Source organism: Salvelinus alpinus, chromosome 4, assembly GCF_045679555.1.
Source record: "Salvelinus alpinus chromosome 4, SLU_Salpinus.1, whole genome shotgun sequence".
Taxonomy (NCBI): Eukaryota; Metazoa; Chordata; class Actinopteri; order Salmoniformes; family Salmonidae; genus Salvelinus; species Salvelinus alpinus.
Window position 1 is genome coordinate 68,987,742 of NC_092089.1, and position 15,778 is coordinate 69,003,519.

General features: G+C 41.3%; 1 protein-coding gene across 1 annotated transcript; it reads left to right on the forward strand.

The window, feature by feature from the left end:
• The first annotated feature begins 3,941 nt into the window (after positions 1-3,941).
• Positions 3,942-12,238, forward strand: slc25a43 (solute carrier family 25 member 43). Its single transcript, XM_071398696.1, has 5 exons — positions 3,942-4,410; positions 6,883-7,124; positions 7,392-7,564; positions 10,546-10,680; positions 11,199-12,238. The coding sequence occupies exons 1-5, from the start codon at positions 4,139-4,141 to the stop codon at positions 11,400-11,402; spliced, it is 1,026 nt and encodes a 341-aa protein (XP_071254797.1). The 5' UTR covers positions 3,942-4,138; the 3' UTR covers positions 11,403-12,238.
• Positions 12,239-15,778: the final 3,540 nt, after the last annotated feature.

The window sequence follows — 15,778 nt, forward strand, 5'->3', positions numbered from 1 at the left end:
ACTCCAGCCACTTTAAAAATGGGAATTGATGGAAATTATGTAAAAATGTACCACTAGCCACTTTAAACAATGCCACTTAATATAATGTTTACATACCCTACATTACCCATCTCATATGTATATACTGTACTCTATATCATCTACTGCATCTTGCCATCTTTATGTAATACATGTACCACTAGCCACTTTAAACTATGCCACTTTATGTTTACATACCCTACAGTACTCATCTCATATGTATATACCGTACTCTATACCATCTACTGCATCTTGCCATGCCGTTCTGTACCACCACTCATTCATATATCTTTATGTACATATTCTTTATCCCTTTACACTTGTGTGTGTGTATAAGGTAGTAGTTGTGGAATTGTTAGGTTAGATTACTTGTTGGTTATTACTGCATTGTCGGAACTAGAAGCACAAGCATTTCGCTACACTCGCATTAACATCTGCTAACCATGTGTATGTGACTAATAAAATTTGATTTGATTTGATCAATACACAAGGGAAGGATTATTCATAAAACTACCACCACAGCAAAATTGTTACCAGTCAACTATACTGTACTAGATTGTATTAATGCATACCATACTCAGAATATATGAGAGTAGACTGTTAATAACCTCATGGATTTTCTGGAGTTTTGGGAATGGCCTCCTGGCACCAGAAAAAGCACTTATTATATAGGATTGTGTGCTCTGAGTGCGCCATCTTGTGACAAAAACAAAGAACAGGGTACTGTGCTTTTGGGACAGGGGATAGAACCATGCAACCTGTAATCTGATGCAAGTGACCAACTGCATAGAGTTCCACTGCATAAGGTTACTGGGTTTAGACCACCCCCTAGTGGTCTTTTAAATAAGTATATCAATTGATCATAAGTGGAAGCTGAACTCTTTCCACTAGTTACCACAGCCACAGAAATGGGCTATATCTTAAAAATGATTGAAAACAAAAATGTGCTTTTTGGTCTTAATTTAAGGTTATGGTTAGGAATACGATTAGCAGTGTGGTAAAGGTTAGGGTTAGGTTTAAAATCACATATTAAGAAGATACATTGTAGAAATAGGAGGGGTTTATGACTTTGTGGCTGTAATAACTAGTCACTGGCAAACTGAACCCCTTCATGAATCGTATGTGTATCCTGTGAACAATAGAGTTTGTGGATCATTTAACCCTAAAAGCACATATTTCGACCCCTAAAAGCAACAACAGGGGACATTTCTGACCCCAAGTTGGAAATGATGGAAAAAATACACTTTCTGTCAAACAGTAACAGATGTTATTTTATTAATTAACCTTTTGTAACACTAGTAAATGGTTTCAATTACCCAAAATATGCATATATTTTCAAATCTTCACAGATTTATATAAAAATGTATGTTTCAAAATATACTTTTTTGTATGTTTTTCATGTTTTTAACAGATACTGTAGTTTGATCAATTATATCCATCACCACTTACATTTCAGTTGAAGGCATTCAGTTGTACAACTGACTAGGTATCCCACTTTCCCTTTGTAATGAAAATGTGTCTGTCATTCCTTCAAAGTGTTGTGTTGTCTTGACACTCAGAGGCTGTGAAATTGGCTATTGAGCTAATCCAGGTACGACCTAAAATGGCCCACGATATGGTCAATTTAAGCCATATGGATGCCGGTGACATCAGACTTTATGCTCTAACTATGGAATGCTATGGGCTATCAACTCAGTTCCAGTTGCATCTACACTAAACAAAAATATGTAAAGTGTTGGTCCCATGTCTCATCTGAAAAAAAAAATCCCAGAAATGTTCACTACGCACAAAAAAGCTTATTTCTCTCAAATTTCATGCACAAATGTGTTAACATCCCTGTTAGTGAGCGTTTCTCCTTAGCCAAGATAATCCACCCACCTGACAGGTGTGGCATATCAAGAAGCTGATTAAACAGCATGATCATTACACAGGTGCACCTTGTGCTGGGGACAATAAAAGGCCACTTTAAAACGTGCAGTTTTGTCACACAACACAATGCCAAGTTTTGAGGGAGTGTGCAATTGACATGCTGACAGCAGGAATGTCCACCAGAGTGGTTGCCAGAGAATTTAATGTTAATTTCTCTACCACAAACTGCCTCCAACGTCGTTTTAGAGATTTTGGAGTACTCCCAACCAGTCTTACAACCGCAGACCATGTGTAACCACGCCAGCCCAGGACGCTCACATCCGGCTTCTTTACCTGTGGGATCGTCTGAGCGGGGTGGGGGTATTTCTGTCTATAATAAAGCCCTTTTGTGTGAAAAAACTCATTCTAATGGGCTGGGCCTGGCTGCCATGTGGGTGGGCCTATGCCCTCCAAGGCCCCTGCCCAGTCATGTGAAATCCATAGATTAGGGCCTAATGATTTTTTAATTGACTGATTTCCTTATATCAACTGTAACTCAGTAAAATATTTGAAATTGTTGCATGTTACGTTTATATTTTTGTTAAGTATAAAAGATTAGACTCTCAACTTGGTGTAAAAGTTACAGACGCACAAATATCATACCCCCAAGACATGCTAACCTCTCACCATTACAACAATAGGGGAGGTTGGGGGGTATGATATTCATGCCTCTAACTTTCTCACTCATCATTATTCACAATTCAATCAGGACTTTCTGTAATCATGATAGCATCCACATTAATACAGAAGTGTTTTGAAACATATTCTATTCTTATTTACAGTAAAAGTGACTCCAAAAATGACACAATACATAATTACCATTCATTTCTATTGGGAACAAAATAATCTGAAACACAACCAAAACAAACAGCAAAGCATCCAACAATTTTTAAATTTGTCTCAATACTTTAGGTCTCCTAAATTGGGGGGACTATCTATTTACAAAAAGTGCTGTGGTTTCTAAACGGTTCATCCGATATGGAATTAAATACCCTAAAATTAAAGCTAACAGTCTGCACTTTAACCTCATAGTCATTGTGTCATTTCCAAAGTGCTGCAGTGCAGAGCCAAAACAACAAAAAATGTGACCCTGTCCCAATACTTTTGTAGCTCACTGTATACCTTTCCAGGATACATACATCTATCTCTGTGTCAAAGTTGGTGCTTTTATCACAAAGTTGACTATTGACTCTACATTTTTAGCAAATTTTCATACTAGCACACACAACTAGATATTATATTTAATTCCTCCATATTAACACTGAAATCATGATACATGTTTTTGGGGTTGGTAACTAGTTGCTTGACAAAGTCCTAAAACTTCAGAAGGATAAAAAAACGGTTTTGAAATTATGTGCTTTTAGGGTTAAATCATCCTTAAATTATTATTAAGAAATTAAATATATGAAACTCTTGGCTTGCCAGATCTTATGGCCATACTACAGGCAGCTAACTTTGACCTACTACCACGTGCTCATGTTTTCATAATTTTTTAAATCTTACAAGATAGTAAAGTAGCCTACAGTAGGCGACATGTTACTGATGCGGGTTGACTCATAACGCGCATAGCCGCGGGGCTGGCGGGTTTAGGGTCATTAAATATTGTGTGGTTGGTCATTCTATCGATTTATGACATTATTCTGGTGAGCAAGGGTTTATGTAGTATTATAGGGCAAGATATAATGACAGAAGATACGCTGCATGTAACTAGGATATAGACAAGTTGACTAACAAATAGGGTACAACAATCTCGGAGATTATATGCGTAAACATATCTACAGTAAATCAGGCAACAAAATAAAAACGCACCACTGTCAAATTGTTCCGCCGTCTCTGACTGTAACCTACAGAGCATTTAATAAATTATAGGGTTAGGGTCGGGTGAGGGCCTCAAATTTTCACTTTATCAGTCAGGCGGTTGCGGATTGGTTAGCAATTGTGGGTGAACAAACAGCTGACCCGCGCACCACTAGTAACGTTAGCCTACATATATACATTAATAGCCACCAGGTGCCAAACATTTTCCTGGAAAGAGAACCTTAGACGTCCCCATGCCCAGTGCACTCAGTACCTCCTCCCCTCAGAGCAACGTGACAGGAATCAGGACACCGGATGATAAACAATATGTGCTGCTGGTCCTACAGACAATATACACGTACCGATGAGGTAGCAGCATCGGCTTAGGAAAATTGTTTACATATTCAGAGTAATAATGGCAACAGTTAAAAAAGATGACAGACTGACAAGTTCTCAGGGCTTCATGTGCGTTGGTTTTGCGGGAGTTTTCAGTAAAACTGTCACGTCGCCCCTGGAGGTGGTGAAAATCAAGAGTCAAGTGGGCACATTTCACTGTAAAAAAGGCTTTCTCCACAGCTTTCTTGTTGTCTACCAGAAAGAAGGCATACGAGGATTTTGGAAGGGGAACCTCGTCTCCTGTCTCCGCCTGTTTCCTTACAGCGCCGTCCATTTGGCAACATACAAACAGTGAGTGAATAAGCAATTTGGTGTGTTGTTTCTGAGTTATGAAAACGTTAATCTTAGACAAGTAGCTAGGTTGCTACTAGCTATAACTAACTATAACGTTACAGCTAGCTAGCCGTATAGTTAATTTAATTACCATGCTAGTTAGCTATATTCAACCAGGCTGATACTGCCTTTTGTCCCAAACATGCCCTACGTCTTTATACTGGGTTGACATATTTGCAAATACATATTATGATTACTTAGACGTCGTCTGCAGAACTGGTATAGCTAACGTTAGTCCCACACATTTCCATCCAATTCACTTCCGTTGTTTTTAAGATTATTGTGAGACACGCCTTCTATCATTGTCCAATCAGACTGCTCTTAAATCTCATCCGAGTATGGTGTCACTTCATATCCAAACAAACTCAGAAGTAGTCATGTCTAACTTCTCGACGTTTATGGTTGTTGTACTCCCATTCGACCATGCCATGGTAACTGAGAAGATATGGTACATGGTGTTTTCTAATTCTAACGCTGACAGTAAGACCTCACGCGTCAGTGCAAGGGCACATGTAAACTCGAACTCTGCCCCGCGCGCCAGGGAAATGTTATGTACATCGTGTTCCACGCAGGGGTTCCAAGAAGAGGGAAGCTCCTCTCCTTTCTTCAAAGTGCATATTTATTTAGTCAAGTTTACCAGACTTTATGGCTGTTTATTAAATATCAGATGAGATTAACTGCAGATCTACTTCGACACCCATCTTAATTTTCGGACGTATGGTAGTGGATTCTCAATGGAGAACATCATGTTTACTTTCCTCGGTATGTTTACTCTATGAAACGTGCATTTGAACTGTTCTTGAATTAGATGCTCAGTCTGTTAAGTTATGTAACATACAGTTACTTACTACTAGAATTTCTGGCAGTATCTTGAAAAACCTGAAGCCATAATAATACATATATTCACTGGCTGTACCTGCCTCATGAATAATGTATGGAAAGATGAAAGTAAATACACTGCTCAAAAAAATAAAGGGAACACTTAAACAACACAATGTAACTCCAAGTCAATCACACTTCTGTGAAATCAAACTGTCCACTTAGGAAGTAACACTGATTGACAAAAATGTCACATGCTGTTGTGCAAATGGAATAGACAACAGGTGGAAATTATAGGCAATTAGCAAGACTCCCCCAATAAAGGAGTGGTTCTGCAGGTGGTGACCACAGACCACTTCTCAGTTCCTATGCTTCCTGGCTGATGTTTTGGTCACTTTTGAATGCTGGCGGTGCTTTCACTAGTGGTAGCATGAGACGGAGTCTATAACCCACACAAGTGGCTCAGGTAATGCAGCTCATCCAGGATGGCACATCAAGGAGGAGCACTGCCAGAGCCCTGCAAAATGACCTCCAGCAGGCCACAAATGTGCATGTGTCTGCTCAAACGGTCAGAAACAGACTCCATGAGGGTGGTATGAGGGCCCGACGTCCACAGGTGGGGGTTGTGCTTACAGCCCAACACCGTGCAGGACATTTGGCATTTGCCAGAGAACACCAAGATTGGCAAATTCGCCACTGGCGCCCTGTGCTCTTCACAGATGAAAGCAGGTTCACACTGAGCACACGTGACAGAGTCTGGAGACGCCGTGGAGAACGTTCTGCTGCCTGCAACATCCTCCAGCATGACCGGGTTGGCGGTGGGTCAGTCATGGTGTGGGGTGGCATTTCTTTGGGGGGCCGCACAGCCCTCCATGTGCTCGCCAGAGGTAGCCTGACTGCCATTAGGTACCGAGATGAGATCCTCAGACCTCTTGTGAGACCATATGCTGGTGCGGTTGGCCCTGGGTTCCTCCTAATGCAAGACAATGCTAGACCTCATGTGGCTGGAGTGTGTCAGCAGTTCCTGCAAGAGGAAGGCATTGATGCTATGGACTGGCCCGCCCGTTCCCCAGACCTGAATCCAATTGAGCACATCTGGGACATCATGTCTCGCTCCATCCACCAACGCCACGTTGCACCACAGACTGTCCAGGAGTTGGCGGATGCTTTAGTCCAGGTCTGGGAGGAGATCCCTCAGGAGACCATCCGCCACCTCATCTGGAGCATGCCCAGGCGTTGTAGGGAGGTCATACAGGCACGTGGAGGCCACACATACTACTGAGCCTCATTTTGACTTGTTTTAAGGACATTACATCAAAGTTGGATCAGCCTGTAGTGTGGTTTTCCACTTTAATTTTGTGTGACTCCAAATCCAGACCTCCATGGGTTGATAAATTTGATTTCCATTGATCATTTTTGTGTGATTTTGTTGTCAGCACATTCAACTATGTAAAGAAAAAAGTATTTAATAATAATATTTCATTCATTCAGATCTAGGATGTGTTATTTTAGTGTTCCCTTTATTTTTTTGAGCAGTGTATATTTTCAGATAGGCTCCTTTATAAAGATAATTAAGAACCAAAACATTGACCTCTGTTCTTGACTTTCCAGGATCGTCCACCTCCATATGGATGAATTGGGCTACGTCTCTCAGTGGAGGGCCATTTTTGCTGGTGGGCTAGCTGGTATAAGTGCAGCGCTGGCCACGTACCCTCTGGAGGTGGCAGAGACTCGCCTCATAGCTCAGAACTGCAGAGAGCCTACCTACAGGGGGGTGGTCCACACGCTTTCCAAGATATACCAGACCGAAGGCCTTCAAGCACTCTACAGGGGCTTCTCTCTCACAATCCTAGGTACGCACTTATGTCTGTATACTACAGAAATGTGGAGAAAGACATTCCTAAGAAAAGCCACACAATGGTTTAGTTATACCTTATTGTATCACTCTACATAAAGTTTGTCTAGTCTGCTTACTTGTGAAACACATTTCTTACAGCTTATAGAGCTTTCATTGTTTGAAATTTGGAACAGCCAAACAGAGAATATTTATATCATGATGATAAGTTTTTCTATGGGGCAGTGTTGACATAGCTAGTAACTGTGGATCTATTCTGCTACAGGTGCATTTCCCTTCTCTATTGGTTGCTATGCAGTCTACATAAACTTGGACAAGATGTGGCGGGAGCCCCAATTCCGGTTCACTGCCCTACAGAACTTCATCAATGGCTGCATAGCCGCAGGAGTGGCCCAAACCCTCTCCTACCCCTTTGAAACTGTGAAAAGGAAAATGCAGGTAAGTGCGCCCAACTCATTGGGCCATTTTATGAGGCACAACCAGTTTGGTAATACAACATCCGTCCATATGGTGGTGCATTTGTACACATTTTTACCGGTACCTCTGACAAGTACATACCGGTAGTAAAAAACTTGTCCTTACACAGCAAAACACTTGCCCTTGATAAAGTAGCCTACGAGTGGATGCATTTTTTTTCTACTTTCTAAACAAAATGCAACATACAAACATACAAAAAATAGCCAAAAAAGATAGTCACGCTTTGAAAGTTTTAAACTAAGACTAATAATACATCTTCATAGACTTTAACTACAATAACTGACCATAGTTATTGGCACATACCATACATTGGGCTGATGTATGAGTTCATGTCTCCCCTCACATGTCCTTCTCTGTATGTATGAGAGGACACACAGGGTTCAATAGGACTTCTATGAAGGACAGAATACTACATCCGTTTTTATCAATTTATTATTAGTGACCACAAGGTGCTGCAGCAGCTGAGAATGTGAATGCTGTTCAGGGTCTGCCTGCGCTATAGAGAAGTTCTCTAAATATAGCTGACAGCTATCACACAGTGGACAAGCACAGTCACTCCAATTGAGAAGCCCATAAGACAAACTGCACCTCTCTTTAATTCCCTCTGTCTAGTTTCAGACACACAGAATTAATACATATATTTTGTTCATGTTTTGTATAGAAGTATATCAGATTTTATTTGGGCCAAAACAAGAAGTTCAATTAGAAACGGATGACACAACCCACAAGCAAATATTTTTAAGGAAGCTTAAAGCATGGGTGCAGTTCTTGTTTCTTCAGCCAGCCAGTAACATACCATTTCCTTAACAAACTCAGCCTGTCGTGACTGGAAGTGTGTTGTCTTTGGGAGATGGTTATTGTCATGGATTAAAGTGCCCTCCAAGGTGGAGTGGTTCATGCTTGACAAAAGGAAATTACAGTTTGTTTTGGAACTTGTAAGATACCAATGTCCTGTCTGTGAGAGTACTGAGACCACACCCACATTTGCTCAGTTAATTTGGTTTCACATATATAACATTTTTGAGTGAAGAGTCATTGTAATGAATTACTTCAGTGCTGCAGTTAGGATATAGCTAGTCATGTGACATCCAAGTTACAAATGTCCCATAGCACAGATCCCTGGTTTGAGCAATTATTGTAAATGTCAGGAATTTCCATTCATAAAAATCATTCCATTCATTCCATAGTCTCTCTCCCCACATAAAAAATACTACAGTTTACTATAGAACACTATATTACTTACTATGGAATTCTATAGTATTTTTTTAAATTTTATTTAACTAGGCTAGTCAGTTAAGAACATTCTTATTTACAATGACGGCCAAACCCGGACGACGCTGGGCCAATTGTACGGCACCCTATGGGACTCCCAATCACGGTCGGGTGTGATACAACCTGGAATCGAACCAGGGACTGTAGTGACGCCTCTTGCACTGAGATGCAGTGCCTTAGACCGCTGCACCAGTATACTACACACTTGTATCCCTCATCATTTAGTGCTTTCTTTAGAATTTTTAGATCGATTGGACTGCTAGATAGCTTTGTCGATGCAGAAATTAGATCAAAACGGATTTGAGTTTTCCTGCATTAAAATCACAGGCCACTAGGAGTGCTGCCTTTGGATGAGCTTTTTCTTGTTGATTTACAGCCCTGTATACAGTTGAAGTCAGAAGTTTACATACACCTTAGCCAAATACATTTAAACTCAGTTTTTCACAATTCCTGACATATAATCCTAGTAAAAATTCCATGTTTTAGGCCAGTTAGGATCACCACTTTATTTTAAGAATGTGAAGTCAGAATAATAGTAGAGCGAATGATTTATTTCAGCTTTAATTTCTTTCATCACATTCCCAGTGGGTCAGAAGTTTACATACACGCAATTAGTATTTGGTAGCATTGCCTTTAAATTGTTTAACTTGGGTCAAATGTTTCGGGTAGCCTTCCACAAGCTTCCCTTTTTCCTCCAAACATAACGATGGTCATTATGGCCAAACAGTTCTATTTTTATTTCATCAGACTAGAGGACATTTCTCCATAAAGTACAATCTTTGTTCCCATGTGCAGTTGCAAACCGTAATCTGGCTTTTTTATGGCGGTTTTGGAGCAGTGGCTTCTTCCTTGCTGAGCGGCCTTTCAGGTTATGTCGATATAGGACTCGTTTTACTGTGGATATAGATACCTTTGTACCTGTTCCCTCCAGCATCTTCACAAGGTCCTTTGCTGTTGTTCTGGGATTGATTTGCACTTTTCGCACCACAGTACGTTCATCTCTAGGAGACAGAACGTGTCTCCTTCCTGAGTGGTATGACAGCTGCGTGGTCCCATGGTGTTTATACTTGCATACTATTGTTTGTACAGTAGAACGTGGCACCTTCATGCATTTGGAAATTTGGGACCAAATTGTCCCATGTTGTCAAGCAAAGAGGCACTGAGTTTGAAGGTAGGCCTTGAAATACATCCACAGGTACACCTCCAATTGATCCAAATGATGTTAATTAGCCTATCAGAAGCCTCTAAGGCACGGTCAACTTAGTTTATGTAAACTTCTGACTTCAACTGTAGTTTGTTGAGTGCAGTCTTAGCTATACATCTCAGCGCCATTCGTTGTACTGCAGTCATGTCCGCAAAAACACTACAGTAAATAATACAGTATACTACAGTCATGTCGGCAAAAACACTACAGTAAATAATATAGTATAAAAATATAGTAATACTACAGCATTTAGACCATAGTATTTTTTTCATGTGGGTCACTACTTTGATCACACGCTTATGAGTTTGTCCCAAATATCTGTCATTCATTTATCCTAAATGCATGTATTTTATATTTTATGCTCTCTAGGGTCACTTTCCTAGTAACTGGAAATCTCTCATTACATAATGGAGTGTCATAACTCATCTAATCAGGAATCTTTGTCCTCCTCTCTTTCTCTCGCCAGGCCCAGAACCCTCGGCTTCCCCATTATGGTGGCGCTGATATCCACTTCACTGGAATGTTAGACTGCTTCAGGCAGGTGATCAGAAACAAGGGCATCCTGACACTGTGGAGTGGCATCACAGCCAACATGGTCAAGGTAGGACCACATAAGTCATGTTCCCATTTTTTTAATACATTAGCCTATTATTGTAATGATTTATTGTGCTCTACCCCCAACCCTCTACCAGTCCTCCTCAGGCTTGTCTGCTGTAGATATAGTGCAGTAATAGATATAGGAATATACAGCCAATGCACATTTATCAAACAATGCCATTTTTATATCAGAGTGAAACAGTAGAATGGCCCAGAACTTGGGAGATGGACCTTGAGAGAGATGTGCTTTGTGGGTAATTTATAACAAGCTGGCAGATGTGGATCATAGAACCGCATACAGTGCTCATCTTTCATCCCCAAATGGCTTTTCACGATGGCAGTGGAGTTGTTTTTTTACTGATCTAAAATCTCCCCTCATGATCAGTCTACAATTTACTTAAATTGTGTACTTTGTGGACAAGAAGATCATAACCAGGTCCTACTACTAGGGCAGATTTTAACCTAGCTCTTCACAGTTTATAGAGACCCTTCAAAAGCAATTGATCTGTTTGTCCTCCTCAGATTGTCCCCTACTTTGGCCTTCTCTTCAGCTGCTTTGAGATGTGCAAGCAGGTCTGTCTGTACCGCAACGGGTACATTGTGTCTCCATTGAGCTATAAGTTGGCACCGGGCGTGGACCAGAGCATGGGCCCTACTGAGGTGGAAGAAGTGAAACGGTACCTGAAGAATAGGAAGTTTCAGTCACAGCAAGGAAGTCGCTGGTGAAACTGGTGTAACAAATCCTGCAGAAGGGGATGATGACCATTGGTATAGGAACGTGTCTGAACTATCAAAAAGAGTCAGGAATATTTGTTGGAATGCAATACATTGAAGATGACAATTTGGTTGATGTCAGGTCTTTTACTGCTTTTTGTTTGTGAATTAGCAACCATTTCAGAATCAGAGGTAGATCCATTGATAGACAAATTATGCTGTATTGTTTTTTTAAAGTTGCAATGCAATCATAGGAATTGCACTTTTATACTTGACACATGGATTTTGTTTTTTACTGTTTTGTTCAGAGCAAGGTTATGGTATTTTCTATCGTTGTCATACAGTTTGACAGTATTTGATACTATTCCACTCATTCCACTCCAGCCATTACCAGGAGCTCGTCTTCCCCAATTAAGGTGCCACCAACCTCCTGTGTAATATGGTCGGCCTTACGTAAAGGTCATGAAGAGGAACACAAAGCACAAACCTGTTTATAAGATGGAATTAGCTTACTAATGCCAATCAACACTTTTCATTATGTACATTAGGTTGTCATGACTATTTTAACAGACTTGGGTATATCATATTTATATGCCTTAGTTTCCTTATTTATTATAAGGCTTATTTCACTGACTGTTTTAATTATGCGTGGTAGTTATTCACCCAAAGGATCTGATTGTGTCCTAGCCACTAATCAGTCACTAACTTTCATAGCACGTACTGTATGTATCATTGTGTTGTGAATCTAGCAATAAGATTGTAACTGAAGCACACCAATGTCACTGAGAATTAAGTTTACGTGTACTGTATATGGTATGTAATACATTGGATTGATGAAACAATGAAAATCTCTGTTTTAGATTGAGATGATTCAGAATCATTGAAGTGAAATGTACTTGAACAGTCATTGTAACGGCTGATATTTGTACTGTACATCAACGCACAATTAGAGAAGTGAAAGAGGTGGCGCAAGAGAGGCTGATGTGTGGGCATCCTGACAAAACTACACTATATATACAAAAGTATGTGAACACTCCTTCAAATTAGTGGATTCGGCTGTTTCAGCCACACCTGACAGAGGTATAAAATTGAGCACACATCCATACAATCTCCATAGACAAACATTGGCAGTAGAATGGCCTTACTGAAGAGCTCAGTGACTTTTAACGTGGCACTGTCATAGGATGCCACCTTTCCAACAAGTCAGTTCATCAAATTTCTGCCCTGGTCAACTGTCTGCCCTGCTGTTATTGTGAAGTGGAAATGACTAGGAGCAACAACGGCTTAGCTGTGAAGTGGTAAGCCACAGAATGGGACCGCCGAGTGCTGAAGCGTGTAAAAAAAAAAAAATGTCTGTCCTCAGTTGCAACACTCACTACCGAGTTCCAAACTGCCTCTGGAAGCAACCAGTTCGTTGGGAGATTCATGAAATTGGTTTCCATGGCCGAGCAGCAACACACAAGCCTAAGATCACCATGCACAATGCCAAGCGTCAGCTGGAGTGGTGTAAAGCTCGCCGCCGTTGCACTCTGGAACAGTGGAAACGTGTTCTCTGGAGTGATGAATCACGCTTCACCATCTGGCACTCAGACAGACGAATTTGGGTTTGGCAGATGCCAGGAGAACGCTCCAGTGAAGGGAAATTTTAACTCTACTGCATACAATGACATTATAGTCGATTCTGTGCTTCTAACTTTGTGGCTACAGTTTGGGGAAGGCCCTTTCCTGTTTCAGCATGACAATGCCCCTGTGCACAAAGCAAGCTCCATACAGAAGTGATTTGTCGAGATCTGTGTGGAAGAACTTGACTGGCCTGCACAGAGCCCTGACCTTAACCCTATCGAACACCTTTGGGATGAATTGTAATGCCGACTGCGAGCTAGGCCATTCAGCTCTTGTGGCTGAATGGAAGCAAGACCATGTATCAATGTTCCAACATCTAGTGGAAAGCCTTCGCAGAAGAGTAGAGGCTGTTATAGTAGCAAAGGGGGTACCAACTCCATATTAGTGCCCATGATTTTGGAATGAGATGTTTGACTAGCAGGTGTCCACATACACTACAAAGTATCACAGATTACAAAGGGAAACCCAGCCACGAGCTGCCCAGTGAGGTGAGTTTACCAGACGAGCTAAATGCCTTCTATGCTCGCAAACAACACTGAACCGTGCATGAGCGCACCAGCTGTTTCGGATGACTGTGTGATCACATTCTCCGTAGTTGATGTAAGACTTTTAAACAGGTTAACATTCACAAGGCCACAGGGCCAGACAGCTTACCAGGACACATACTCAGAGCATGCACTGACCAGGTGGCAAGTGTCTTCACTGAAAGTTTCAACTTCTCCTTGGCCCAGTCTGTAATACCTACATGTTTCAAGTAGACCACCATAGTCCCTGTGCCAAAGAGCGCCAAGGAAACCTGTCTAAATGACTATTGCCACATAGCACTCACATCTGTAGACATTAAATGCTTTTAAAGGCTGGTCATGACTCACATCAACACTCTCAACCCAGACACCCTGGACCCACTACAATTCGCATACTTCCAACAGATCCACCGATGACGCAATCTATATTGCACCCCACACTGCCCTCCCACCTCGACAAGAGGAACACCTATGTGAGAATGCTGTTAATTGACTATAGCTCAGCGTTAATCACAATAGCTCATCACTAAGCTAAGGACCCTGGGACTGAACACCTCCATCTGAAACTGGATCCTGGACTTCCTGACGGGCCACCCCCAGGTGGTGAGGGTAGGCAACAACACATCCACCATGCTGACCCTCAACACGGGGGCCCCTCAGGAGTGCGTGCTTAGTCCCCTCTTGTACTCCCTGTTCACCCAATGACTGCTTGGCTGCGCACAAATCCAACACCATCATTAAGTTTGCTGATGACACGACGGTGATAGACCTGATCACCGACCACAATGAGACAACCTATAGGGAAGAGTTCAGAGAACTGGCAGTGTGGTGCCAGGACAACATCTCTCCTTCAACATCAGCAAGACAAAGGAGAGCTTCAAGTTCCTCAGTGTCCACATCACTAAGGATCTATCATGGTCCACACACACACACTTGACAACACCTCTTCCCCCCTCAGGAGGTGGAAACGATTTGGCATGGGCCCTCAGATCCTCAAAACGTTCTACAGTTGCACCATTGAGAGCATCTTGACTGGCTGCATCACCGCTTGGTATGGTAAATGCTTGGCGTCGGACCGCAAGTCGCTGCAGAGGGTAGTGCGTTCACTGGGGCCGAGCTCCCTGCCATCCAGGACCTCTATACCAGGTGGTGTCAGAGGAAGGCCCTAAAAATTGTCAAAGCCACCCAAGTCATAGACTGTTGTCTCTGCTACTGCACGGCAAGCTGTACCAATGCACCAAGTCTGGAACCAACAGTACCCTGAACAGCTTCTACCCCCTAGCCATATGACTGCTAAATAGTCAGTTCGGGTAGGTATTTGGTTAAAGCTACAATATAAAACTTTTTGGGAAACCCCACAAAATTCACATAGAAATGTGAGTTATAGATCTGTCATACTCATTGAAAGCAAGTCTAAGAAGCAGTAGACCTGTTCTATGTGAGATATTTCTATGCTTCCCGTTAAGTTTTGTTTTTGTATCTTTTGGTTTTGTACACCAGTTTCAATAATCTGAAAATACAATCTTTTTGGTTATGGAAAAGATATTTCAGATGGGGCGGCAGGTAGCCTAGTAGCCTAGAGCATCGTGCCAGTAACCGAAAGGTTTCTAGATTGAATCTCTGAGCTTACGAGGTGAAAATCTGTCATTCTGCCCCTGAACAAGGCAGTTAACCCACTGTTCCTAGGCTGTCATTGTAAATAAGAATTTGTTCTTAACTGACTTGCCTAGTTAAAAAATGGTAAAATGATTCTCAACACAATGAATGCTTGTTTTGTCACAAACTGAAATTAGGCAAACTTCTAGAATATTAGCAACCAGGTAATTGCGGAGCGATTTCTGCATAGTGCAGCTTTATCTATCTGCGTTGACCCTTTTTGGACTAACTTTTTTTTAATTTTTATAAATGCATATGCTGCTGTTACTGTTTTATTAACTATCCTGTTGCTTAGTCACTTCATTCCTAGATATGTACATATCTACCTCAATTACCTCGTACCCCTGCACATCAACTCGGTATTGGTACCCTGTGTATATAGCCAAGTTATCGTTACTCATTGTGTATTTATTATTACTTTTATTATTGTGTTATTACTTTTCTATTATCTCTTATTTCTCTGCATTGTTGGGAAGAGCCGGTAAGGATGTATTTCACTGTTCAAATTTTATTGGTCACATACATATTGTTAGCAGATGTTATTGCGAGTGTAGCGAAAATACGTAAAATTATTAGTGACATTAT